The following is a 25,452-nucleotide window of genomic DNA, read 5'->3' on the forward strand; positions in this document are numbered from 1 at the left end:
TAAGTCCCAGGGATACTTCCCAGGAATGCCAGTAAACCCAGCTAAGAAAAATACTGTCGCACCATATAAGGAAGGAAATTATTAAAGGATACCACTAGGATTGGGATATAAGCCCACAAAAGAGGAAGCCTTAGAAATGCTCACCCAATTCAAAAACCGTAATGGAATCCAGATGCGACCCTATCTCCCTACCCTAAACGGATATTTCATGAGAGAAGGGAGCTAGGAGTACTTTCACGAGTTTTCCGAACCTTGGCACTATAAAGTAATGCAACTAGCCGGAATCGAGGTCTTCCACGATTGCTACTTCATTCCTCTAGAGACAGTTCATACCGTCAAAACTCGTCAAACACCTTGCTTAGACGAACAAGCGGTTAGCCTTCTGTTTGGAGAAGACCGATTTGTCAGAGCAGCACAGGATGAAATCATTACCATGATACATCAAGATGACCATTTCAACCCCGCATCATTGATCAATGACACCAATTCAAATCAGTAGAAAGGATGGAGATAATCGATCAAATGGACTAATAACCAAGGAAAGCTCTTCAAAGTCACCACTGGAGAAGGAGAGATGTTCAAAGGAGAACCTGAAGAGAACGACTTCGAGTCAGAGTCAGAGTCGGAGTCGGATTCGGATTCGGAATCAGAGTATGAGTCTAGAGAAGTCGCTAGAGAGTCTTCTTCTGTCGTCCCTCCCTATCCCCCTGTTTCTCCTTGCATAGTATCAAATAGTCACAGTAGGTTGGGAAATGTCCCAACAGCTGTCGCTTTACTGCCACTGACTACTGAACAGATGGGTTCTTTGTTTCAGCTATTTTCAAAATTTAATATGAATAAATCCGATTTTGCTTACTCTTTGTGTTATTCTGAATGCAATTCTATTTACGATGATAATAAGGATGATCCTGACCCAGACTCGGTCGAATTACCTCCCTACATAGTAAAAGAGATACTAGAAGAGGGGGAAGGGGCACTAGTTATAGAAAACACCGAACCCATCAATGTAGGAACCAAACTAGAACCCCAAAAACTTAGGATAGGGACGACCTTAAACCCAACTGAAAGGGCCAATTTCATCGACCTCCTACACGAGTTCAAGGTTGTATTCGCTTGGTCCTACAAAGAGATGCCAAGAATTGACAGAGATATTGTAGAGAATAAAATTCCAATTAAACCAGGTTTCAAACCTGTAAAACAGAAACTCCGTCGGATGAGGACCGAATGGGCTCTTAAGATCAAAGAAGAAGTCGATAAACAATTCAAAGCCGGGATCATCAGAGTTTCCGAGTATTCAGACTAGGTGGCTAACATAGTCCCCGTTCCCAAAAAGGATGGGCGAATCTGGGTTTGTGTTGATTTCAGAAAATTAAACAAAGCAAGTCCCAAGGACGACTTCCCTCTACCACACATCGATATATTGGTAAATAATACAGCATATCATACATTGTTATCCTTCATGGATGGGTGTGTAAGGTATAATCAGATCAAAATGGCCATAAAAGACATGCATAAGACAACCTTCGTCACTCAGTGGGGCACATATTGTTATACAGTTATGCCATTTGGGCTAATCAATGCTGGAGCTACATATCAACGCACCCAGACCACTTTGCTGCATGACATGATGCAAAAAGAAGTGGAAGTATACGTCGATGGCATGATTGTCAAATCCAAAGATAGGAAGGGACATATTGATAACCTTCGCAAATTCTTCCTAAGACTGCGAAAGTACAACATGAGGCTCAATCCTCAGAAATGTGCGTTCGGAATAACGTGAGGCCAGCTTGCACAGGCTGTTGGGAAAGAAGAAAGAGTTATCTACTACCTTAGTAAGAAGTTATTAGAATATGAGTGTAAATACACGCCTCTTAAAAAGACATGCCTCGCTCTTGTGTGGGCAACAAAGAAGCTACGCCGTTACATGCTTAGCTACTCTATCAAGGTCTATTCTAAAATGGATCCTGTCAAATACCTCTTCGAAAGACCCGTTCTCAATGGACATTTGGCAAGGTGGATCTTAATGCTCTCAGAGTTCGATCTCAAATACGTACCTCTAAATGTAATAAAGGGACGCGCCGTTGCCGAATTCTTCGCAGATAATCGTATCAACGACACCCAAGCAATAGACATGTGGTCATTTCCAGACGAGGATATCCTATAAACCAGTGTAGGCTCTTGGGATCTTTATTTTGATGGAGCATCAAATTTAAAAGAATTTGGAATAGGAGTGTTGCTCATTTCTCCTGAAGGCGAGCATACACCACTTTTTGTCAAACTCAACTTCGAGGTGACAAATAACGCAGCAGAATATGAAGCTTGCCTCATTGGTCTTCAAGCAGCAGTAAGTTTAGGCATCAAGAATCTTTGAGTTCACGGAGACTCATCCTTGATCATTCATCAAATTACGGGATCTTGGAAAATTCGAAGTGAAAGTCTAGCACCCTATCAGGCTAGGATAGGTCAAGTTGCCCAATTCTTTGATCAGGTCACTTATCTACACCTGCCTCGTGAAGAGAATCAATTTGCAAACGCTCTTGCGAAACTTGCATCTTTGATTAATATGCCAGAAAACATGGTAAAAATGCCTTTATGCATTGAACGGCGTTCAGAACCAGCATATGTAAAACTCCTCTCGGATGAAGAAGAAAGTCCAGGGGAACCTTGGTTTCAAGCCATTCTAAACTTTAAACTCAATGGTACATACCAACCAGATATGGATAAAAGGGAACAACGTGCCATACGCCTACTAGCCTCTCAATACCTCCTCATGCAAGGAGAGTTGTACAAAAGAACACCTCTTGGTGTAGTTTTACGTTGTCTTGATCAATCACATGCACAAAAAGTGATGGAAGAAGTTCACGTTGGAGAATGCAGTCCTCACATGAGTGGACCCATGATGGCAAAGAAAATCACGCGTCTAGGATATTACTGGACCACAATGGAGTTAGATTGTATTAAATACGTCAGACATTGCCATAATTGCCAAATCTTCGGGAATGTGCAACATGTCCCTCTCTCACTACTTTATACCATGACATCTCCTTGGCTATTTTCTGCTTGGGGAATCGACATCATTGGGAAGATCACTCCACCTGAAACAGGAGGTCATTGTTTCATTTTGGTAGCTATTGACTATTTTGCCAAATGGGTCGAAGGAGTATCCTGCACTGCTCTTACAGCTAAACATGTGGCAAAGTTTATACAAACCAATATCATCTATCGATATGGTTGCCCACATGAGATCATTAGTGATAATGGGTCACATTTCCAAGCCGAAGCCGCGCAATTGCTTGCCAAATACAAGATTAAGCACCACCATTTCTCGCCTTATAGACGTCAAACTAATGGCGCGGTAGAGGCAGCTAACAAGATTGTCGTCATGATCCTCAAAAAAATGATCGATAATTATCGAGATTGGCCTAGCAAAATACCATTTGCGCTATGGGGTTCTCGCACATCGGTTAGGACGCCCACTGGGGCCATAACATTCTTTCTAACGTATGGCATGGATTATGTAGAACCAGTTGAGCTAGAGATTCCATCCCTACGCATTTTGCTCGAAAGTCAAATCCCAGAAGCTGAATGGAATAGAGACAGATATGAAGAACTCATCCTGTTAGATGAACGAAGATTGCGAGCATTACATAATGTGCAGACATATCAGTCACGTATCAAACGAGCCTTTAATAAACGGGTTAAGCCCAGGAATATCAAAGAAGGAGACTTGGTGCTCAAATCAGTCAGAGCTCCCCTGCCTGTCGATCCGCGCGGAAAGTTTAAACCTAACTGGGCCGGACCTTCCCTAGTCAAGTCCATACTCTCGGGGGGTACGGTTAAGATTACATGCCTAGATGGGAATGTATTTGCGAATCCGACCAACCTCGACCAACTGAAACGATATTACCCTTAGTATAGGACAGAAAGAGCGCCTTGCGTAACACCCACGTGCCGCTCATGCGACACGAAATAAAAATGGTCTTTGGCCCGCTGAAATAAAGAATTGTCACTATGCTCTTGCATTTTGACACTTCGACATCCTCATATCATCAAATAAATTGAATTGTATTTTAGGAGTAAGTAAAGCTCGTACTTATTTTCTAAAAGTTCATTACAAGCTCTTCCTTCGAACAATTATTCTTTTACATTTATTCGAACTACGCACAGGGTTTGATTTCATTTTTAATGAATACGTAGGCAATCCTTCACAAGATACAACCCATTATTTGTTTAATATAAATAGAAGGACATTTGCAGTCGCATTTGAAATTCGACAAGAATATTAAAAGAAAATCACAATGGTTTCTTAACTAATTAATCTTTTTTTCATTTGTTCAATAGATAATAATAATACGCCAAATACATATAAAATAAAATGCTAGGCTAGGATTCTAAACACCCCCTCGTATATTACAACTAAAATAATAAATAATAAGATGACTAAGGCTATCCTTCCATTTTCCCTTTGCCTTTGTCACCCTTGTCATATTTCTTATCTCGACCTCGAGTCGGGCACTCCTGTGTTATCTCCGATCTAATCACCAAAGGTCTCTCTCGCGGTCTAGCCTTACCATTTCGATCCATCACCATCACTACGGCAGAAGAGGTCTTTGGTTTCTTTGACGGATGAACGACTCGGAATCCGGCCTCTTCTTCCTCCCTAGTTAAGTATTTTTGACTCTCCTTTGCTACCTCGCGAATCTTATAATCCACAAGCTCGTGTTTCCTCAACTTCTCACGCTCTTCCGGAGTGCCAGCCTTTCTCCATTGCAGGTATGAGTTAGATACCCATAAGGAGCCAACATGAACCGGTATGAACCACATGTTCCTCCGAGCCCACTTAATTGTCCACTCTCGAGGAGACTCTGTAGTGTGTGCCAATACAGTTTGGGGAACGGTGTCAAGCTTCGGGATCTTCTGCCTAAGGCCCCGCTTGCCTCATCAGCCTCTCCGGATAAATGCAAATCATGAACTCCAGGCCAGGGATACAAACTGACCGTGTCAAATCCAAAGATGAGACTTCAGTAACTGACCTGAGATGCCATCACGGCACAATCCACCTGATTAAGGGACCTTCTTCATTCTTTAGCTTATTCTCCCAATAGTTCCAAACTCGAGTCCACCATATAGAGTCTAGTTCTCATTTCAATTGATCGAGTATGGTATCCTGGCACATTAACTGGGGGCTCGATCAACCGCAGACGCTCCATCAGCCAAACCTGCAAAAGAAGGCAGGAATTAATGCCCATATTTCAACCGAAAAAAAAAAATAAGAAAAACCTGTTGATATATATAAAAAAAGAAAATGGGTTCTTACCTGTAGAATGATGGGACTTCCCAAATAAGGAAGCTCGCGGTTGGCCTTTCTGTTATCGAAACAAAGAATGGTCTCTCCTAAAACAAGGCATGTTGGGCTCTTGCGCAGCTCCGTTTGTTCCACTAGGCTCAGAAAACAAGGATCCCCTCTCATTTCCTTGTCAACATGCCCTTGAAGGACATAGCAGTGAAGTAGACCAAACCCGAAGGCTCTGCGCCTCGCAACGTAAGAAATAGTAGGGTCTTCCCTATTTATAAATCGGTCAATAAAGTCAAACATACGGACTCCTTTTGAGGTCATAAGACGGTTCACCTCCGCCTTGGTCAATCCAAGCAAGTCTCTCAATTTGCTTTTATATCCTTGAGAGCTAAGACGTATAGCAGGTGCATTTTTTGGGTCCTATCCTCCAATAGCAGCTATTTCTTCAGTGAAAGGACAAATATCGCCTCCGGAAAAGGCGAATACATGAAAATTTGGGTCCCAATACTAAAGACAGGCATCCAAGAAAGGCTTCACAATTTTCACTAATTTGAGACTCAAGATGGATCCCAAATTAAAAGCACCCATGTCATATTTTTCAACATTTGTGAACTCATTCGTCCACTCTTTGAGACGGTTTTCAAAAGCATCCATGATTTTGAAATTTTTTATGACGATATGGGAATTTTTATGTGATAGACGTAATAAAGACGAAGGAATTGTGTGAATAAAAGCTTCCCCGAAGTCTCTATTTATACTATTCGTTGTTTCCTAATTTCTTACAAGGTCTAACTAGCTGGGGAAATGATGCTGCGCCTCTTCGAAGAGTCGCAGCTCTTGCTGCGCCTCTTTCCCAAGCCTTTTTCCGTGATTTTCAGATCTGAATCTTTCCTAATTTGCTTTTTGCTATAATTTCTTATTCCTATATGGTATTATTTTGGTAATTCCGTCAAATTTCCAAGTTTCGTGTTTCCTAATTATTTTCGGGTTCGCTTTTCGAGAGAAAATCGACATTTTCGCCAAACAAGCACACTTACCCATTTTATTTTATTTTCTTTTTTAGGGGAATCATTTCACTCCTCGTTTTCAATACATTTCACACTTATACATTCCTTTTTTTAAGTTTTTTTAGGGGGTAGCCCTCCCTATCGTCCGGTCATTTTGCTCATTTATGGGCATTTTTTACACATTTTTCTATGCATTTCTTGACATTTTTTGTCATTTTTGGGCACTTTTTTTACTTTTCTCATTTTGCGCCAATTTACGCCACTCATATGTTATATGTTATGTGTGTAAATTCTATGTAAATTTCGGCAGCATGACGGCACAAACCGTCACCTACCAAATTTGTTTTTAAGCTAACCTGCAGGAACAACAAATACCCAGCAGCAAACGCACTCAGGCTATCATATATACAACCAAAATACAATATATACATCAAACTAGGGGCTCTCGCCCAAAACAGGTCCGAAGATCCAAAAAAAGCCTAAAATGTACAAACTGTATACTAGACGACAACAAAAAAAGCTGTTACTCCTGGTCGCCACTCAGCTCAGCAACGGTTGCCTCGAGAGCAGCGATCTCAGCGTCCCTGACCTCCAACTCCCTCAACAGACGAGTTGTCTCTTCTCGGGACTGCGCCAGCTCCCGCTCCAGGTGACGCTCTCTCAGAATACAAAGGAAGAAGAAATGCCTCATTTCAAAACAAAAATGCGAGAAATTGCAATGAAATTCAAAATAAAATAAGAAAGGGAATGAGAGGTTCATACCTCTCATTCTCGGCCACCTGCAAGTGCCTCGATGGCCGTGGCTCGCGCCGGTTGACCGTCCTCCACAGCGCCACGTACTAAGACGGTGCGACCTGCATTCAAACACAAAGAAGGTTCAAAAGGAACGAACGGATTCTTATGCAATAAAAAACAATGAGGACAGCCGAAACTGGGGGCTTACCCTCCTCACTAAGTGCTATCACTACTCCAAACCAGCATCCGTCACCTCCTCGCCGAAGTCGCGGATCTCCGAGATCGTCGTCATCCTCGCCGCGTCGGTGTACTCGAGTGTCTCAGGGTAAGGTGGGGGCTCGACGCCTGCCACATCGATCTCCTACAAGGTTCAAATGACTTTTTATTTGACGATCGTTCGTCGTTTGTAAAGTGAATTTAAGAATAAGAAAAGGAAAGTACTTACACAATCGGCCAGTACGCCAACCTCCGGTAAATGAACTTGGAGTAGTCATCGCCAGGAAGGAGAAGCGCGTCGCCGCTCGCGTCCGCCAAGTCAGCCTATCTCTCGGCGTCATAAGACTCCCTAAACATAATCCGTGGAGGATTGATGGGAACCGTAAAGGTGTCGCGAGAACACTGTCGGGTCAAACGCTCGCTCAGCTACCACACATGCCTCATAGGCGTCCACAGCAACAACAGACTCGAGCTCCTAGGACGAAGGACCTCAGCCACGAAAGCGGGAGCGTCAGGGTAGTCCTTCCAAGGTCTAGGCACCCACTAAAATAAGGAAACGAATGGTCATTCCTATTATCGGCTCTAAGCGGGAAGAGGGGGTCATTCCTATGATCACTTCTAAATAAATAAAAAACAAAAAATAAAGGAAGAGTAATCAAAAGTAATTACGCTCTCCAACTTAAGGGCGTTCACACCCCGTCGACAAACATCGTAAGAAGAGCGCTGGCTCTTCCTACGGCAAACCACCCAGTCTCTCACGATAGGGTACGCCCTCGGCTCAGGCTTCGTCCTCTTGGGCGCGAAGCTGGGAAAGTAGGAGTATACACATGCCTGCAGACAAGACAATCATTTATGCTTCCCCGATAATGATATTTCATAATTCGATAGAAATATAAATAAATGAAGAAGTAATGATCTTTCATAATGCAAAAGAAGGTTCGTACGTTCAACAAGAGTCCAGGACCTACAGTAGCAGGAGAAGACCCCTTCTCCATCAGCTCAAGACGTACCATGGCCCTCATGTAGCGAGTGAGGACCGCAAAACCAGGAGTAACCTAGTCCCACCGACCTAGGCTACTCAAGTCAGACAGAAAAGGAAGAAGCTTCGTCGACAGCCTCTCCCCCTTGTTTCCAAGGTAAATCGAAGACAAGAACCACCACAGCCACAAGCAAGCCCTCTGCTCCACAGTACAAGCAGGAGGAGCCACCTTCCTCCCATCCATCATCACCGTCACCGGAGTCTTACACGCAAAGTAGTCCCTGGCGTAAGAACTCGGCACCAACCAATGAACGCTCACAGTACCCTCCGCCAGGTTGTAGCCGATCAGCCTCCTCGCCTCGGCTGAGTCCACTCTCATGGCCGTCGACGGCCACACCAAAGGTGCCTCTCCAGACGGAAGACCCGAGATCATGGCGTAATCCTCCAAAGTGACCCCGACCTCTCCAAAAGGCATATGGAAAGTCGAGGTCATGTCCCAGAACCGATCAAGGAAAGCTAGAATCAGGCTAAGGTTAGCCCAAATCATCCTTTCCCTGATCGCCCTCCACGCTCCCACCAGAGCCCCGAAGGCTCCCAACTCAACGACGGCTTTCTCCTCCTCTAATAGTCTCCCGAAAGCGTCCATCATTGTCGAGTAACCAGAAAAGGACCTCATGTTCCCGGCCTTTTGTATCAATTTGAAACAATGCTATCTTTAGCACAAAACAAATGAGAAATGAAATGACAAGCAAATAGAAAAGGTAATAAGGACTAATGACAAGTTTGAAATTTACCAGAATCCTCGCCGTCCTGTATGACAGGTGGCTCTCTGCCGCCCAAATGAGATGCCTGCCATCCCATTTCTCAGCCCACTCGGGTGCACCCACTATCTGGCGACCACCATATACCACATTGGCCCGCCTTGGCACCTCCTCAGCATCCTCCTCGTCCACCACCTCTCTCTCACCCCCTACAAGAGCGAGCGAAGGGTTAAATTCTACGTCCATGTCCATGGGAGCCCTCCCCGACGTAGAAGGAACGTCACTTGCAAAATTAAAGTACATTAGGTCGCGTCAAGCCACGACAAGCCTTGATGAGGTCGTTTCAAGCATTTTTAAGCCCTAAAAGTGGCCTTTTTCTGGCCATCTTTGGCCATTTCTTTCGAAACCCGACCACTCATGTGGAATATTGGGTCAAGTCATGTCTAAGTTCAAGCCTAGTCATTGGTTTGAGTCGAAATTTCGGCAGCATTTGGCTATAATAGCGATTATGCCCTAGAAAAGTGTCCTGAAAAAGTCGTCACAAATCTAAAATCCGACATGGTATGAAGTTTATGTTGGAGTATGTGTCCTCATCAACAATAGTGCTATCACATGTTTAAATCTCAAATTAAGAATACGTAAGGGATGATTCATTTATATAGTCAACTGATCAACATTAATCAGTAATGATTGGCTAACTAGAGTTTGATATTACTGTCGTTTGACGGTGGTGATCAGTTGATCCCTTAAGGTCACACCTAAAGGACAATTTCCTTAATAGACAATTTGATTAATTGTATGACGATACAAGTTAATCAATTCCTTAAAATTGAACAATTTATTTGTGAAAGAGAATATTTATATCTTATTGTAATTTGATTAAATAAGATTTATTTTAGTAATTAAAATACTTTATTACTAAAATTGATTATTGTTTGTGAAACAATAGAGATAAGAATAAATGGTTAATTATAGTTACAATATATTGTGAATTATCATTATATGACCCGTTTTATTTATGTGATCAAGAATCACTAGTCAATTTGTTGTATGTAAATTAATTAATTTATAAAATGACATTTATTTGATAAATATGCATTAAATTAATTAATAATATGTAACATACTACATGTGACATATTGTGTGACATGTGACAAATTAACAAAATAAAATGGCAGTCCATTTTATGTTAATGGACCGAATGGAGGGAGTAGTAGTGGTGTGAGGATGATATTATTTTATGAGATAAAGTGCACATCATCATAGCTATTGCATACTAGATTACACACCTACATTTTGATAAGAGTAAAAAGCAAAAGTAAGATGCCATTTTGGCTATATGCTACCCGGCCCCTTCTTCCTCTATATGAGAATTTGTTCTCATTTTTACATTCATTCATTCATCTTAAATGCATTTTTGCTCATCTCTCACACAGCTCTCTAAAACTTGTTTTAGAAAATCATAAGTTTGTTCATCAAAAATTCTAATCACAATATTAGATTATTAGTGTAGTAATAAGAATATTATTAGAATTAATTTTAAGGATACAAGTATATTAATCTAGTTAGTTAATATATTAGTTTAAGGGACTTGTCTTGGGTGCAATCAATAGGAGGATCTCAACATTGGGATTTTGGAGGATCATCCATTACATTTTAGCTCAAGAACAAATAAGGAAGGTGATCTTATTTGTGCCCTTATTTTTCTAGCCATATAACAATGTAAGGGACATTGTTTTTCTTATTTAATCTCTTATTTAGTAATGCATGCACTAGATCTAAAGATCACTTATTAAAAGGTTAATTAGTTCACTATTAAAAGAGTCTAATAATAGGTATATGAACCTAACACTTTACCCCTTACACAAGATTTTCAGAATACCAAATATCATAAAAATGGACAATCCTAGAGGCATTTTCGAAACAGCTGAGAAATCGTCTCAATTTCGCTCAAATGCTCAATACTTGACAAAAATTCAAAAAGAATACATGGTTATGTTCCTAACATTGCCCATTATTCATTTCTAATGTCGATTTTATCAAACAAATCAATTAAGGGGAAAACCCCCCAAATTTTTCGACATAAAGGGGAGGGAAAACCCTAATTTTTCGGCTCTAATTGATCAAAAACGATGATTAAAAGCAAGAATGTGATGTATACCTCGATTAGTCATGATTAATGGGACGAATTGATCAAATGTTGACGAAAATTGGTTGGAATTTGAAAGAGTTTAGAGAGAATTTGTGTTTTGTTAACTATGAATAAAGCCTACGATTTATCGAGTTTTTACTTAGACCCAGCCCAGGAAAAGACGCAGCACTAGCTGCGCACTTTCCAAGAGCCGCAGCTCTTGTTGCGCCTGTTCCCCAGCACTCTTCCAGCTCAATTTTTGAAAGTTTGCTATAAGTTCGTTATTTGTGGGCCCATCTTTTGTGCGCCACTTCTCATCATATATTTGGTCTATTGGGCATTTATTTTTCGCCCAAACCCGTATATGTTTCTAAAGCTGACTGCGAAACCGTCGTAGTATTTTATCTCCCAGCAAGGATCTTTATCAGGATTTCGCTTGCAATAACGAGCGGATTTCCAACGGTGCTTTGGACGCGCCATTATCAGTCAAGCCTCTTCATTTTATTTAGCGGTGTTTTAAGACTCACCTTCATCGATACTTTATTATCCACCGAGAGTTCATGACAGCCGATTGCACCTATCGCGAGATGGAGTTTGTTTGGAAGCAGACACAAGCAGATTCCCAGAAATGATTCAATCCAGACAGAATCATCAACATTCCCCGACGAGAGTTTGCTTGAGACTGACGCAAGCAGATTCCCCCAGCAGTTCCTACCGACGTCCTGCTGCCGTCAATTTTATTTTGTTCTTATACCAACCTGTTCTTAGGTTCCCAAACTGCCAAGGTTCATACTCGTAGCCTCTACCTATAGGATCGTACTTCTTTAGGATCACCTTTTTCTCAGGGTTCATACACCCCAAACCATGGTTATCCTTAGGCCGCCTTCTCATCGATGTTTTCCTTTAGGGTCCCACACCCTAGCACAATCCTTATATATCTTTTAGGTCTTACCCTTAGCTCCTATGCTTAACCTTAGCTCCTACGCAACTCTAGAAACATCTGGAGAAAGAAGTCTCAGGTATGGTCTTTTCCAATGGCTGGCGAGCCTCTTTAGGTAGTCTAATGGACATTAAACGACCCTTCCTGATAGTCGACAGACTCTAAAATGTTCCCGACGACAGGTCATTGGCTCATACCCCTTGAGCTGCCTCGTGTCATCAGGTTGTAATCTTCGATTGACCTGATGGATATACTTTGACTTTCGCCTTGTCCAAGCCTTAGTCAAAATGGAGTCTCTGTAGATACCTCATTTCTACACCTCCCGCCAACCACCCAGGGATGATTGGGCCACATGTTTGGTACGCGGAACGATTTATGACAGTCTGTAAGTTTATCGTCAAGTGATAGCTCAAATACTTGTGTTTACCCCTTAGTCTTTATCCACGGGCCTATTCGGTCATTTTGACAGTAATTAGAGTTCATTTGGAGTCCGGGTCAAAAATCGATTCGTTTTCTAAGAAACCGTTTAAACTGCCGAGCCGGAATGCTCTAGAATATTCTAGATATTTATTCCATAATTTATTTTTATATCTTTTGGAAAAATATTTCTCGTAAATCATATTTTATGAAATAAGGAAGTATAGATCTACCGCAATTCCATAAAAGAAACGCGAAAATCTTTCTTCCGCAGGAGAAAACCTCTCGGGAAATGACGCAGCAGATGCTGCGCCTCTTGAAAGAATCGCAGTAGCTGCTGCGCCTCATCCCCATCTCGTTTCTGCCTATTTTCAGATTTTTCCGTGATTTCTTTCCAATGTTTGGGTCATTCCTAAACTCTTCACATTTTTTAGTATAAATAGGGACCTTCGTTCCACATATTTTCACGCAAGTGTCCGACCTTTTCTTCTCCCTTTGCATTCTAAGACCGTGCTCTAAGCTTTTGATATCTACATGCTTGATCAATCGACCACGTAAGCTCAGATCATTCTGAGTTCCAGTCACGTTGCATGACCGACCAATTTGACCACTACACATCAATCAATTTAATCTAAATCCTCTTACGAGGGCACTTTCTTCATACATTCGAGTCGAGCAATCACTAAACATTAACTTAGTTAATATCGTTTCGTCAAATATGTAAGTCTGAGAGTGTATATCCCATCTTTTTTATTTTATTTTATTTTATTTCCGTTTCAATTATTGTAAGATTTGCGTCAAAAGTACATTCAAAACTGACTTGAAAAACCGTTTTATCAAACCCATTTTACGGATCAGCAGCAACCAGACGTAGAGAAGAAACACAGCAACTGCTGCGCCTCTTCGAAGGGTCGCAGCATCTGCTGCGCCTCTTCCAGAGGCTGCCGCAGTTCATGCTCTTCTTCTTCTTCCTCGGTTTGTTGTTGTTTCGTTCCTTTTATTTTATTTTCTTATTTTCTTATGTTCTTTTATATATAAACCATGTTTTAATGTTTTCCTTTTAATTATCACGTTTTATTTATGACTTGGATCCCTTATAATCAATATTTGCGGATTTTCGTCATTAAATCAAACCCATATCAAGTTTCTGGAATTCGACCTTTGTACATATTTCCATTTCTTGAACTGGAGAACTACTCTGTTGACTGACAGCATCCTTCTCCGGGGGTAGGTTACTGTCAGTCTCATTGTGGTCAGTAGGTTGTAGAACTGCTCCAGCTGGTTTTGTATTCTGCAACACTGGGAACTCTGAGTCATAAGTTTTATTATTTCCAGAGCTGCTAGGATCAGCAGGTTTTGAAATAGGTTTCCAAACTTTTTTCACAGGAGCCTTGTGTTGCTGTTTCTGTGATACCTTCCTGCAATTATTACCTTCATGTCCAATGTTCTTATATTTTGAGCAAATGGTAGGCTTCCACTCATATTCAACATTAATACTAAGGACATGACCGTGTTCATCCAAGAAATTAACAGTATTAAGAAATGTTTGTCCAACTTTCAATTCAACCATAATTCGTGAAAATCCAAGCCTGGTCTTTTCTTCTGTAGCATTATCAGCTTTAATGAATTTGCCTACCAAACTAGCAATTTTGGGAATGCACTTGCCCCAGAATTTCAATGGCAAATTATGGAACCTAATCCAAGCAGGAACAAGCTTGACATCTTCTTTCAGTAAATCAATATTCTCTGTCCAAGGCTTAACAATCAAGGGTTTATTATCAAACATATAATACCCTGCCATAAGTACAACCTCCTTGTCTTTAATATCTTTAAATCTCACCAAAAAAAACTCCATTTGGTAGAAACGATACCTTATCAATGCCATGTTTGCTCCATATGCAATGTATGTATCCACGAAGGACTTCCCATGGCGGGTTTGCCCCAAGTACAAAACAATACACAACATTATTCCAATATTCAACCTCTTCCTTTATGTCATCAGACATAAATTAAATAAGGTAATCAGTTGCAATGGTTGCAACATCATGAGACGCTGCAACATGCTTTTTGCCCCTCTTTGTAATCCAGGATGTGTTAGTAGCAGGGTCCTCTTCATCCTCAAGGGATAAACCAGGAATAGTAACAACTTCATACATGGCCTTAGTACGTAGTACATCCTCCTCTCCAGGTCCCTTCTTCACCTCCTAATTATGGCTATTTCCTCCCTTCTTTGGAGATTTAGATCGTTGGGATGCTTGAACATATTTGTTTGATGATTTCTAAAATTGATTACTAATACACATATATTGCACTATTAATATTAGTAATATCATTGAACAATTTGGATCATCATTTATCTAGTTTTGAGAAAGATGAACAATGTAAAAGAGAAGTATGCATGTGTATGAATGAATATGCATGAGAAGAATGAATAAAGAACAAAAATACCCTAAAAATGAGAAGGGAGTACCGGTTTTGGGGAGTATAAGGACCAATATACGGTCCTTCCCTTTTTTCTTTTGTTCTTATCTAAATGTGTAGGTATGTAAGCTATGTAGTGTAGGCATGAATATAATATTCTATCACATAAAATAATTCACCCATAATCCACTTGTGGACAAGGACCTCGGGAACTGCGTCCGCGGGATCCACACTAGGCATTATCGACTCGAGGTTCTTTCGAATCAAATTAAGACAAATTAGAGTCGCCACCAAGTTTTATGGGAACTTAGAACCGTTCAAGTCAACTTTACACCTTTCATCGAAAAGCATAAAGCCAATCGACTACGAGTGATTAAAGATAAAGACTTGTACCCTATATCACTCGATTTGACTGACTCTCGTAATCCAATGGTATTTAGACGGATCCACAAACCATAGATTTTGAGTAAGGGGTGAGAGTACGTGTTAGGAAGCCCACAAGGACACCTAACCCCGCTCGTCAATAACGGCCTCTACTAAGTCAAGTATCGGATTTCAAACAAGGCCGTAGCTACTACGATATATGATATGCAAACATCGTTTTAAAACCCTAACATGTGACAATAATTTCTACGTCGTTTAATGCATGAAAACTAACTTTGTCAAAGTTGTTTTAGCATGTTGGTTGATTTGAAATAAAAGATGCGCAAACACGGCTTAGGAGGAATGGGGGAGCCATTGGGATCTATCCTATTACAACCCAAGCATTTCATGCCGACACAACGAGAAATAAATTACAACTCGATCTAATTACAACTATCGAAATTATTTTGACTCAATTAAAATAAAACCTATATACATGATACAAAATTACAATACAAACTAACAAAAAAACAATTTAAACTATTATGACTTAACAAATAAAATAAATGTAAACAAAAAGGCTAAAACTAAGTTAGATTGATTAATGATGTTAGCCGATTTATTAATTAGTAAACAAATTAGACTAGCATTAAACTAATTAAATTAAATTAAACAAATACAAAGGTTTGAAATAAATTAGGTACAACTTATTGATTAAATTGAACCCAACCCATTAAAATTATTCACCAATCCATATTTATTAAAATAGGATTAGTAAACAATTAAAGAAACAAAAGAAGAAAAGAAATCAAAACTGGCAGACCCGTGCAGTGCACGGATCAAAAGTCAAAATAGACCCGTGCAGTGCACTGTTTTTGTAGAAAACAAAGTTAATTGCATTTTAATTTCGAAATCAGCAAAATAAATTACGGAAAAATTCACTAAATTAAATTTACATATTTTGAACCTTAAAAAAATAATAAAAACAAAATTTACAATATTAAAAACAAGTAAAACAATTAAAGGTTAATTAATTATAAATTAAATTCAATAATTACGAACTAGGTTAAAAACAATTCTAATTTGTCAACGAGTGCAAATGGAAAGGTGTTAAGCACGCACTTCCATGCTAGCGAGAAAATTAGTGAATGGGAAGATAAATTCAATTAAAAATTAGAAGATTGCAAATTTCATTTACAATAATGTTATTTTACTCCTAAGATGCCTAATGAATTAACGAACTAAATTGAGGTGTTAAATTAGTTGAAAAAATTGTGTAAAGGTGGCCTACTATTACAATGAATGAAAAGATCAAAGTTAAAACAAAGGTACAAATAACATACTACGTCAATTAGATTGATTTAATTCTGTCCGATTCCAAATACGAGGATATGTAAATGAGAAGGGGATACGACCGACCAATCTGGCGGATTTCTTTCCCAACTCAAGTCAACGCGGGTATTTGGAATGGCACTTTAACTCATACTCATACTATACTAATGTTTCATAGTTAACGATGTTAGACGATGTATAATATATAAAATAAGCGATAGAAAAACAAATAAAAATAACGAAATAAAAAGGGAAAGAAGGAGTATTTGATGCACCCTCAACCTACATGTATCGTTGACACCGTCTTGGGTCGTAATCGATCGTAGATTTAATCTCAAGGGGCCGTCGTCGATGAAGACAATTGAAATTGAATTTTGAAATAACGAAACAACACGTTCAAAAGGCAGACTTGAGCAGCGATTTTCAATCACTCACCACGAATTCGTTTCTCAACGATTTTTCAATCCGAAAGATGTTTTGGAAACTAGAAAGACTGAATTTTGTGAATATGGAAATAAACAAGAAGTTTTAATAGGATTTGTGCACAAGAAACAAGGCCAAAGACCACGACAGAAACTCGAAAACAAGATTTGTGTCCCTGTTTTCAAGGGGCTGTCACGGCTTTAGTTTAGGGTTTTTTTGGATAATTGATGGTTGTTATTTGCAGTATCATGTGGGGAGAACTTAGAGGAATGAAAGTATGGCCGAGGGGAGGTATTTATAGGGGGTTAAAGTAGGGTTTAAGGTAGGTTAGCCGAGAGGAAGAGCCGTCGGGTTGCTTGTGTTTGTCTTCCACTTTGACTGCTCTTTTCGTGGATAAAGAGATAGGATTTGTTAGGGTTAGATGCTAGGTTACTTGGGGATTAAGGTAAGGATGAATGTAGGCTAGGTTTAGCACGAAGGGAGGCGAATTTGAGACGAGCATAAGAGCATACACGGACGGGTTCATGCTCTGTTTTGGAGCTGCTGTACACGGCTGTTTTGGCAAGGTTTTAGGCTCGGTTTCTTAATGGGCAAGGTACTAATAAGTGGTATAGGATGCGGGTATGGATGTAGGTCTGGTAGGAAGCAGGTTGGACGAGTTTTAAACGGGTTTAGGGTTGTTTAATAGACTCGGGTTGAAGGGTGACGGGCTAGCTGTGTGGGCTGTTTATGTCGTGAGTTTGGGAGGGTTTGGACGTGGTTTTGCATGGGTTTAGGGCCTGGTTGTGAGGGTGAGTGATGGGTTGGGTTATGGGTCAGGAGTTGGCTCGAGTTTGCTTCGAAAATCGTGTTTAAATCGAGTTGAAAACGAGCTCAAAATCGCGTATAAAACCATCGTAAAAAACGAGTTCTTCAAATACGATTTATAAACGATATAAATTGATTTTTCAAATCAATCAATTAAAGAATGATTTTTCAAATCAAATATCTATTTTATTTTCAATAAAATAAAATTATGAAAATAAATTCAAATTAGAACAATAAAATGAATTCACTTTAAAAAACATTAATTTAAATATCATTTAAATTAATAAAATACTTCGTTGACAACGCTTATTCTACATCGTAAAACGAGCCCAAATAATGACAATGACAACTAAAGAATACATGTGTCCTTATCATCATCGGGTGTTTGTCGGGTTCTCTATAAATTCTAATATCGACGGATACAGGTATCTACAGAGCCCCCACTTTGACTGAGGCTTGGACAAGGCGAAAGTTAAAGTATACTCCAGGTCCCTCTTGACATGAGGATTCTGCGGGTCGTTTATAGTGCATTAGACTTGCGTCTATAAGCTCGCCAGCCATAAGAAGAGATCATACCTGAAACTTCGTTGAGGATTAACTCTTGCTTCTGTTGCGTCAAATTGTCATCGTTGATCGTCGACCCATAAAGCTGCATATATGGTGGGTTGAGCCTTATCCTTAGGCGCCTACGTATCCGTTTCTGACGGAATCAAACCCGCGTCGTAGTTCGGCAACTGCTGACACATGCCCAAAGTTTATCATCTGCTGGCGTTTGTCCAAAATTCATCATCTGCTGACACTTGCCCAAAGCTTATCATCTGCTGGCAGGTGTCAAAATGGGACGGGACTTTCCGTGGAGGTTGCCGCCACTTTCATCATTTGCTTTCAGCTATGGAATTCTTCCATTCTATACTCTGGTATTGAATTGAATTCTTGGTGGATGTCATCCTTTACATCTTGATAATGGTCTCTAAAGCCAACGGCTTCAGAGCCCCCAGTTTGTGATGGCTCTAAAGTCGAAGACTTTAGAGCCCCCAGTTGAAGCATATCCTGCTATATTTGAAACATAGAAAATGTACAAGCAATAATCATCACATAAGCACATTTGGATCATCGATCTTCCATTTCATACTCTGGTATTGAATTGAATTCTTGGTGGATGTCATCCTTTACATCTTGATAATGGTCTCTGAAGCCAACGGCTTCAGAGCCCCCAGTTTGTGATGGCTCTAAAGTCGAAGACTTTAGAGCCCCCAGTTGAAGCATATCCTGCTATATTTGAAACATAGAAAATGTACAAGCAATAATCATCACATAAGCACATTTGGATCATCGATCTTGAAATTGGATCATTTAAAAGATTGGGTCATCGACCCGAAAATTGAATTTGAAAATTTTGAATAATTGGGCCATCGACCCGAAGTTTGAATTTGACATCACTTGGAATATTGGGCCATCGGCCCTTCAAAAATTGAATTTTTAATTTTTAATTTCGAAAGATTGGGTCATCGACCCAAGAAGGTTCCACTACTTGGATCATCTGTCCATAATTCGCAAAAAGTTTTTGGAATATTGAAATCGAACCTTGATGGGTGAGCATGAAATACGACTTAGACACTCCGTATGACCCGTAAACAACGTGGGCGTAGCCCGCTACCGTGAAACAAAAAGGAAAATAAAACCGTAAGTGTGCACGGGTTTTAATTCAATTATTGACTTGTTGGGGGGTAGAAATGTAAATTGGCCATTCCGGCGCCAAAAGATGGCAAATGGAAATCACAAGTCCGTCGGACTTGGGACGGAGATATCGTATGGCAGGGGCGTGCTCCCGAGGGCACATGGGAATCAAGATCACTTGGCATTGACAAGGTGGATTAAACTCACAGAGCAACAACGTTGTCTTCGCCCAGATACTAAACACAGACTGATTTTATGAGAACACTTAGACATCACACATCACTCTTGTTGGGAACATTCCGTCACTCTTCTCCTCGCCTCCTTTCTTTTCAGCGAGTTTTCATCATTTCTTGCCACCGCCTTCTTTCTTTTCAGCGGGCTTTTACTATTTTTCTTCCACGCCTTCTTTCTTTTCAGCAGGTTTTTAATATTTTCTGCTCCCAACACAAACCTACATCTATATGACTCGGCATCTTGGCCTAAACCGTTCGATAAAGCTCATTCGGAGACTTGATACTATTCATCTGAACCTATATCCTTATCCTAGCTTACATCGAGTACTAAGACCAACTCAAACAAAAGTGGCTTCATTTGGACTTGGTTAAGACTCGTAAGAAACCGATAAGATGGCAACTTGGATGATGGGTGGATTGAATCCCTTATTCTAAAGGACTGCCTACGTATTCGCGTGGAGCGAAATCAAATCCGACGTAGTTCGATCTTGGTGCATAAACATGGCATTTTGATTGTGTGTACACACTCAAAGGTTTCACCTAAGGTATCATGTCGTATCCCATTCTAGCCTGTAAGGTACCGTTGTATCCCGTGTCTAGGGTTGGTACAAAAGGTTTTGATTCTTTGGGATGCGGAGCTTGGTAAAAAAAGGTTCGTTAGGTAAACCATCATTCTGAAGGTTCGTTTTGTGGTGCTAAGGCTAACGGGTTATGGCTTACATCGTGGTTAGAAAGGTGTCTCGGTTTTGACGAAATCCGAGTGCAAATGGGTTGGAAAACAATGTGGGTTCAAATCTCCATATCTGGACCCTAAAGGTCAGTGTGTAACAAAGACAAGCGGAATGATTCTCAAAATTCCGACTATCCCCTTGAATCGTCTCGGGAAGGACTTAGAGGGTAAAGAGGTCACTACTTACGCTTTTGGGCTTCGCCCATTGAACCTCAACTATGGGTACTTGACTTGAATTCTGGCTTCCGTAACTTCGACATTCAACCAAAAAGCATTCCGCAATAACTTCAACATCTTTTTTCTTTTTTCTTTTTCTTTCATCTTTTTTCATTTTTCATTTTTTTTTTTTCATTTTTTCATTTTTTCTCTTTTTCTCACTTTTTCATTATTTTTGAAAAAAAAAAAGTCTTCTACTCATTCTCCAAGTCACAAATGGATACACCTTGAAAACATGGCTTCGCCAACTAATTTGGGTCAGAACGAACAATTCCTTGTTAGAATGGGTTGGTTTCTTCTCTCTTCGAGAGGAGATGATTTTGTGGGGATGGGCTTGCCTTCCATCGTCGATAGGGAAACCAGGAGCTAGTCCAGGTTCATCATAGAATCATCTAAAGGCTTGTGTTAAGCATTGGTTTTGATAGGTTTTCTATCGCCAGACATGGAATAGGTAAAAGAATCAAACACAGGATCCTAGTGTACCTTACATTTTGAAACGAGACATATTTCCACCCCAGGGATGCCTTTTAGTGTGTTGTGCGTTTTATCATGCTTTCGGAATGATTGAGGATTGAAAACAAGACAAATTAGAAACAAAACTGCAACTTTTTTATTGGAAAGGCAATTGCTTAACAAACTCAAAGGAACGATTCCTAGGACACACCCTAGGTCATCGCTGGACAAACGACTCAACTTCAAGAAAAGAAAGTCCTAGACTCGACTCGACTAAGAAAAGAAAACGGATCCCGACTCATAATTTTTCAAATCTGGTCTTGAGCTTTCCTTTGTTCAGCTGTCAGCTTAGATGCTCGGTTCTAGTCCTTGATCCCTTTGATGGTCTGCCTCCATCCTAAGGTAGTCCTTTGAGGATCTACGCCAGTGATGAAGGTTGGTGAATCGAATTGTCCTTTATTAACTTCGTTAACGAGAGGAGTACATTCTAGAGCAAGACTTCCGACTTGAATTTCATTCTTCGGGTTTGGCAAGAATTCAGAGCAATCCAAAAATATTTTCCCGATAAACACCCTTTTTCAAGTGACATGGGCGGATAAGATGGGAATAATCGACATTGTCTTCGACAGAAACAAAGTTGGCGTGATCGCCAAATGGATTGGTGATGTTATTGGGTTTAACAGTTGGGATCGGGAGTGTTCCATTCTTAATCAAGTCTTGGATTTCGTGCTTCAGTCGATAGCACCTTTCAGTATCATGGCCTTTCGCTTGATGAAAGGCACAATAGGCATTTGGTTTATACCATTTACCTTGTTGCTCAGCGGGTGGGTCCAGAGTTGGACCAATACGCTTCAGCTTTCCTTGGGCTATGAGCCTTTGGAGAGCGTATGTATAATTGCATCCGATATCGGTGAATGCCCTCGGAGCTTGGCGCTGCGGCTTCTTCGATTGCCCTTCTAAGAGATTGGCAGTTTCAACATAGTGGGACGTTGTTTGTGCTATCGTTTTAGATGACGAGGCCCCCTGGTATCCTTTTGGCTTTTCAGCTTCTGCCATTCTGACATCATCTTCTACCTTTATCCCGATTCTTATCAATTCTTTGAAAGAGCCAAAATTCTGGTATTTCAGAGCATTACGGTAAACAGGTCGTAGATTCTTTACGAACTTATCTACCATTTCAACTTCATCAGGCTTCTTGGCTAATTTCACGCTTTCAGCGCGCCATCTTGCAAGGAATTCAATAAAGCCTTCTTTGTCTTTCTGTTTCATCACCTCCAATGTTCTTATGTTGGTTTGAATCTCGACATTATCAGCATAGTGCTTGCAGAACTCCACCGTAATATCTTCGAAAGTGGGGAAGTTCTTAAGGTCAACATTGTAGAACCACGCCTTCGGATGTTCATCCAGAGATTGAGCGAAAGTTTCAAAGAGCATTTCAGCAGGTACTCCTTTCAGTGCTAAGTACCCCGTATAGGCCTTAACATGGTGGACCGGATCTTCTGTGCCCTTAAACTTTGGGATATCAGTGAGCACCATGTTTGTGGGCAACTTATCCTGAACTGGGGCATAGGCCCTAGCATTTTCGTAGTGGATGTTCTTCCCCTGGGAGAGTTTCAGACGGTCCTCAATGAACTTGAACCGTTTCTCCAGATCAGTCGGAGGTGGGGTAGATGAATCTTCACCCAGCTTGGATTCGATCACATCCATTCTGGCCCTCATGAGGTTCACGGCCTCAGTGAGTTTGTTAACAGCGTCTTTCATTGCTTGAAGTCGGGTTTTTGGCGTCCTTTCTACAAGAAAACCCCGAACTGAGTCAATATTCAAATGCAAGAGCCCCTGCACACTTAAGGATACGACACCAACTTGACTCAAGCAAAGACTCGACTTAAGACTGACTAACCAAAAGGTTCAACTCAAGGATGGATTTAGACCTCGATTCATTTTAGACTCGACAAAACGGCATGACTCAAACCATCATAACTCGATTCCAAACTAAACCCGGTGTGACTAAACCCGTGATTGGACCAACATAGTCCTTAGGTTCGTACGAAACGTCCACAATGGCTTAGCTTGGACGTTTCTGTGGACTATCCTAGACCAAAAGGTAGAGCAACATGACTCGAAGCCCAAGAGGTGAGCTTGGGTGACCCAACAAGGTCGTGTTCTAGACACTTGGTGCAAAACACGCCTAGCCCAACACGGCCAGGACTCGGACACGACTCGACGCATTTCATGCTTGGTTAAGGTTCGAGAAAAATTTTGGATTGAATTTGAAAAAAAAACGAGAGATCGATTTGAAAATGAGATTTAAAATGGGCAGCATGCCGGCTATAAAAGCTCATTTTGGGCCGAAAAATCTAGTCCTACTTGGGCAGCATTCCGCGTTTTTAAAACCATGCTATTTTGAAAGTAAGTTGTTCACAAGTTCGGTTTTGAAATCGATATGGAAAATTTGAAAAGACTCGGGAAATTCACCTTGCACATTGTCATTCTCATGTTATAAGGATGTATGTTCCTAGACATTTCTAAGTCTCGGCAAGTCTTCTACAAGAAGGTTTATGCCCTCCATCCTTTTTGGGTCTAATAGAGCAAGGACCTTTAGGTAGAGTACCTAGAAGAGCATCCCCACCCTCAAGAACCACGACGAGGCGGAGCGGAAGCAAGCAATGTGCAAGCACCTGGCATAGTGGGACGTCGCCCCCCACGCGTCCGCAGGAGAAAACCTCTCGGGAAATGACGCAGCAGATGCTGCGCCTCTTGAAAGAATCGCAGTAGCTGCTGCGCCTCATCCCCATCTCGTTTCTGCCTATTTTCAGATTTTTCCGTGATTTCTTTCCAATGTTTGGGTCATTCCTAAACTCTTCACATTTTTTAGTATAAATAGGGACCTTCGTTCCACATATTTTCACGCAAGTGTCCGACCTTTTCTTCTCCCTTTGCATTCTAAGACCGTGCTCTAAGCTTTTGATATCTACATGCTTGATCAATCGACCACGTAAGCTCAGATCATTCTGAGTTCCAGTCACGTTGCATGACCGACCAATTTGACCACTACACATCAATCAATTTAATCTAAATCCTCTTACGAGGGCACTTTCTTCATACATTCGAGTCGAGCAATCACTAAACATTAACTTAGTTAATATCGTTTCGTCAAATATGTAAGTCTGAGAGTGTATATCCCATCTTTTTTATTTTATTTTATTTTATTTCCGTTTCAATTATTGTAAGATTTGCGTCAAAAGTACATTCAAAACTGACTTGAAAAACCGTTTTATCAAACCCATTTTACGGATCAAGGCAACCAGACGTAGAGAAGAAACACAAAGCAACGCTGCGCCTCTTGAAGGGTCGCAGCATCTGCTGCGCCTCTTCCGAGGCTGCCGCAGATTCATGCTCTTCTTCTTCTTCCTCGGTTTGTTGTTGTTCCGTTCCTTTTATTTTATTTTCTTATTTTCTTATGTTCTTTTATATATAAACCATGTTTTAATGTTTTCCTTTTAATTATCACGTTTTATTTATGACTTGGATCCCTTATAATCAATATTTGCGGATTTTCGTCATTAAATCAAACCCATATCAAGTTTCTGGAATTCGACCTTTGTACATATTTCCATTTCTTGAACTGGAGAACTACTCTGTTGACTGACAGCATCCTTCTCCGGGGGTAGGTTACTGTCAGTCTCATTGTGGTCAGTAGGTTGTAGAACTGCTCCAGCTGGTTTTGTATTCTGCAACACTGGGAACTCTGAGTCATAAGTTTTATTATTTCCAGAGCTGCTAGGATCAGCAGGTTTTGAAATAGGTTTCCAAACTTTTTTCACAGGAGCCTTGTGTTGCTGTTTCTGTGATACCTTCCTGCAATTATTACCTTCATGTCCAATGTTCTTATATTTTGAGCAAATGGTAGGCTTCCACTCATATTCAACATTAATACTAAGGACATGACCGTGTTCATCCAAGAAATTAACAGTATTAAGAAATGTTTGTCCAACTTTCAATTCAACCATAATTCGTGAAAATCCAAGCCTGGTCTTTTCTTCTGTAGCATTATCAGCTTTAATGAATTTGCCTACCAAACTAGCAATTTTGGGAATGCACTTGCCCCAGAATTTCAACGGCCCGGGAAAGTCCTTAAGGGTTTATGCATGAATCGTAGCCCTACGAGTAATGTTTTACTTTCCAATACTTTCTTTTCAAGTTTCACCTCGGAGGAAAAGACCCTAGAAACAAAGTGTAACTAGTCCTCTTTTCCCCAGCGGAGTCGCCAAACTGTGGACAAGGCCCTCGGGAACTGCGTCCGCGGGATCCACAC

General features: G+C 40.6%; 1 protein-coding gene across 1 annotated transcript; it reads right to left on the reverse strand.

Annotated features, from left to right (window-relative positions):
- Positions 1-8,832: 8,832 nt before the first annotated feature.
- On the reverse strand, positions 8,833-14,367 carry LOC141640984 (uncharacterized). Its single transcript, XM_074449661.1, has 3 exons — positions 13,650-14,367; positions 9,142-9,203; positions 8,833-8,946 (listed from the first exon to the last, which is right to left on the reverse strand). Exons 1-3 carry the CDS (start codon positions 14,365-14,367, stop codon positions 8,833-8,835), a joined length of 894 nt encoding a protein of 297 aa, XP_074305762.1.
- Positions 14,368-25,452: the final 11,085 nt, after the last annotated feature.

The sequence above is a fragment of the Silene latifolia genome, chromosome 2 (genome assembly GCF_048544455.1).
Source record: "Silene latifolia isolate original U9 population chromosome 2, ASM4854445v1, whole genome shotgun sequence".
Taxonomy (NCBI): Eukaryota; Viridiplantae; Streptophyta; class Magnoliopsida; order Caryophyllales; family Caryophyllaceae; genus Silene; species Silene latifolia.

Bases quoted from the DNA above. Each gene is read 5' to 3' on its own strand.
- LOC141640984 (XM_074449661.1), bottom strand. From the start codon at position 14,367: ATGGCATTGATAAGGTATCGTTTCTACCAAATGGAGTTTTTTTTGGTG. The intron at 9,204-13,649 runs GTACAAAGGTCG...TCGCTCTTGTAG, and splicing joins AGTTCAAGAAATGGAAATAT to GGGGTGAGAGAGAGGTGGTG. The intron at 8,947-9,141 runs GTATATGGTGGT...TTTGTGCTAAAG, and splicing joins TGCCAAGGCGGGCCAATGTG to ATAGCATTGTTTCAAATTGA.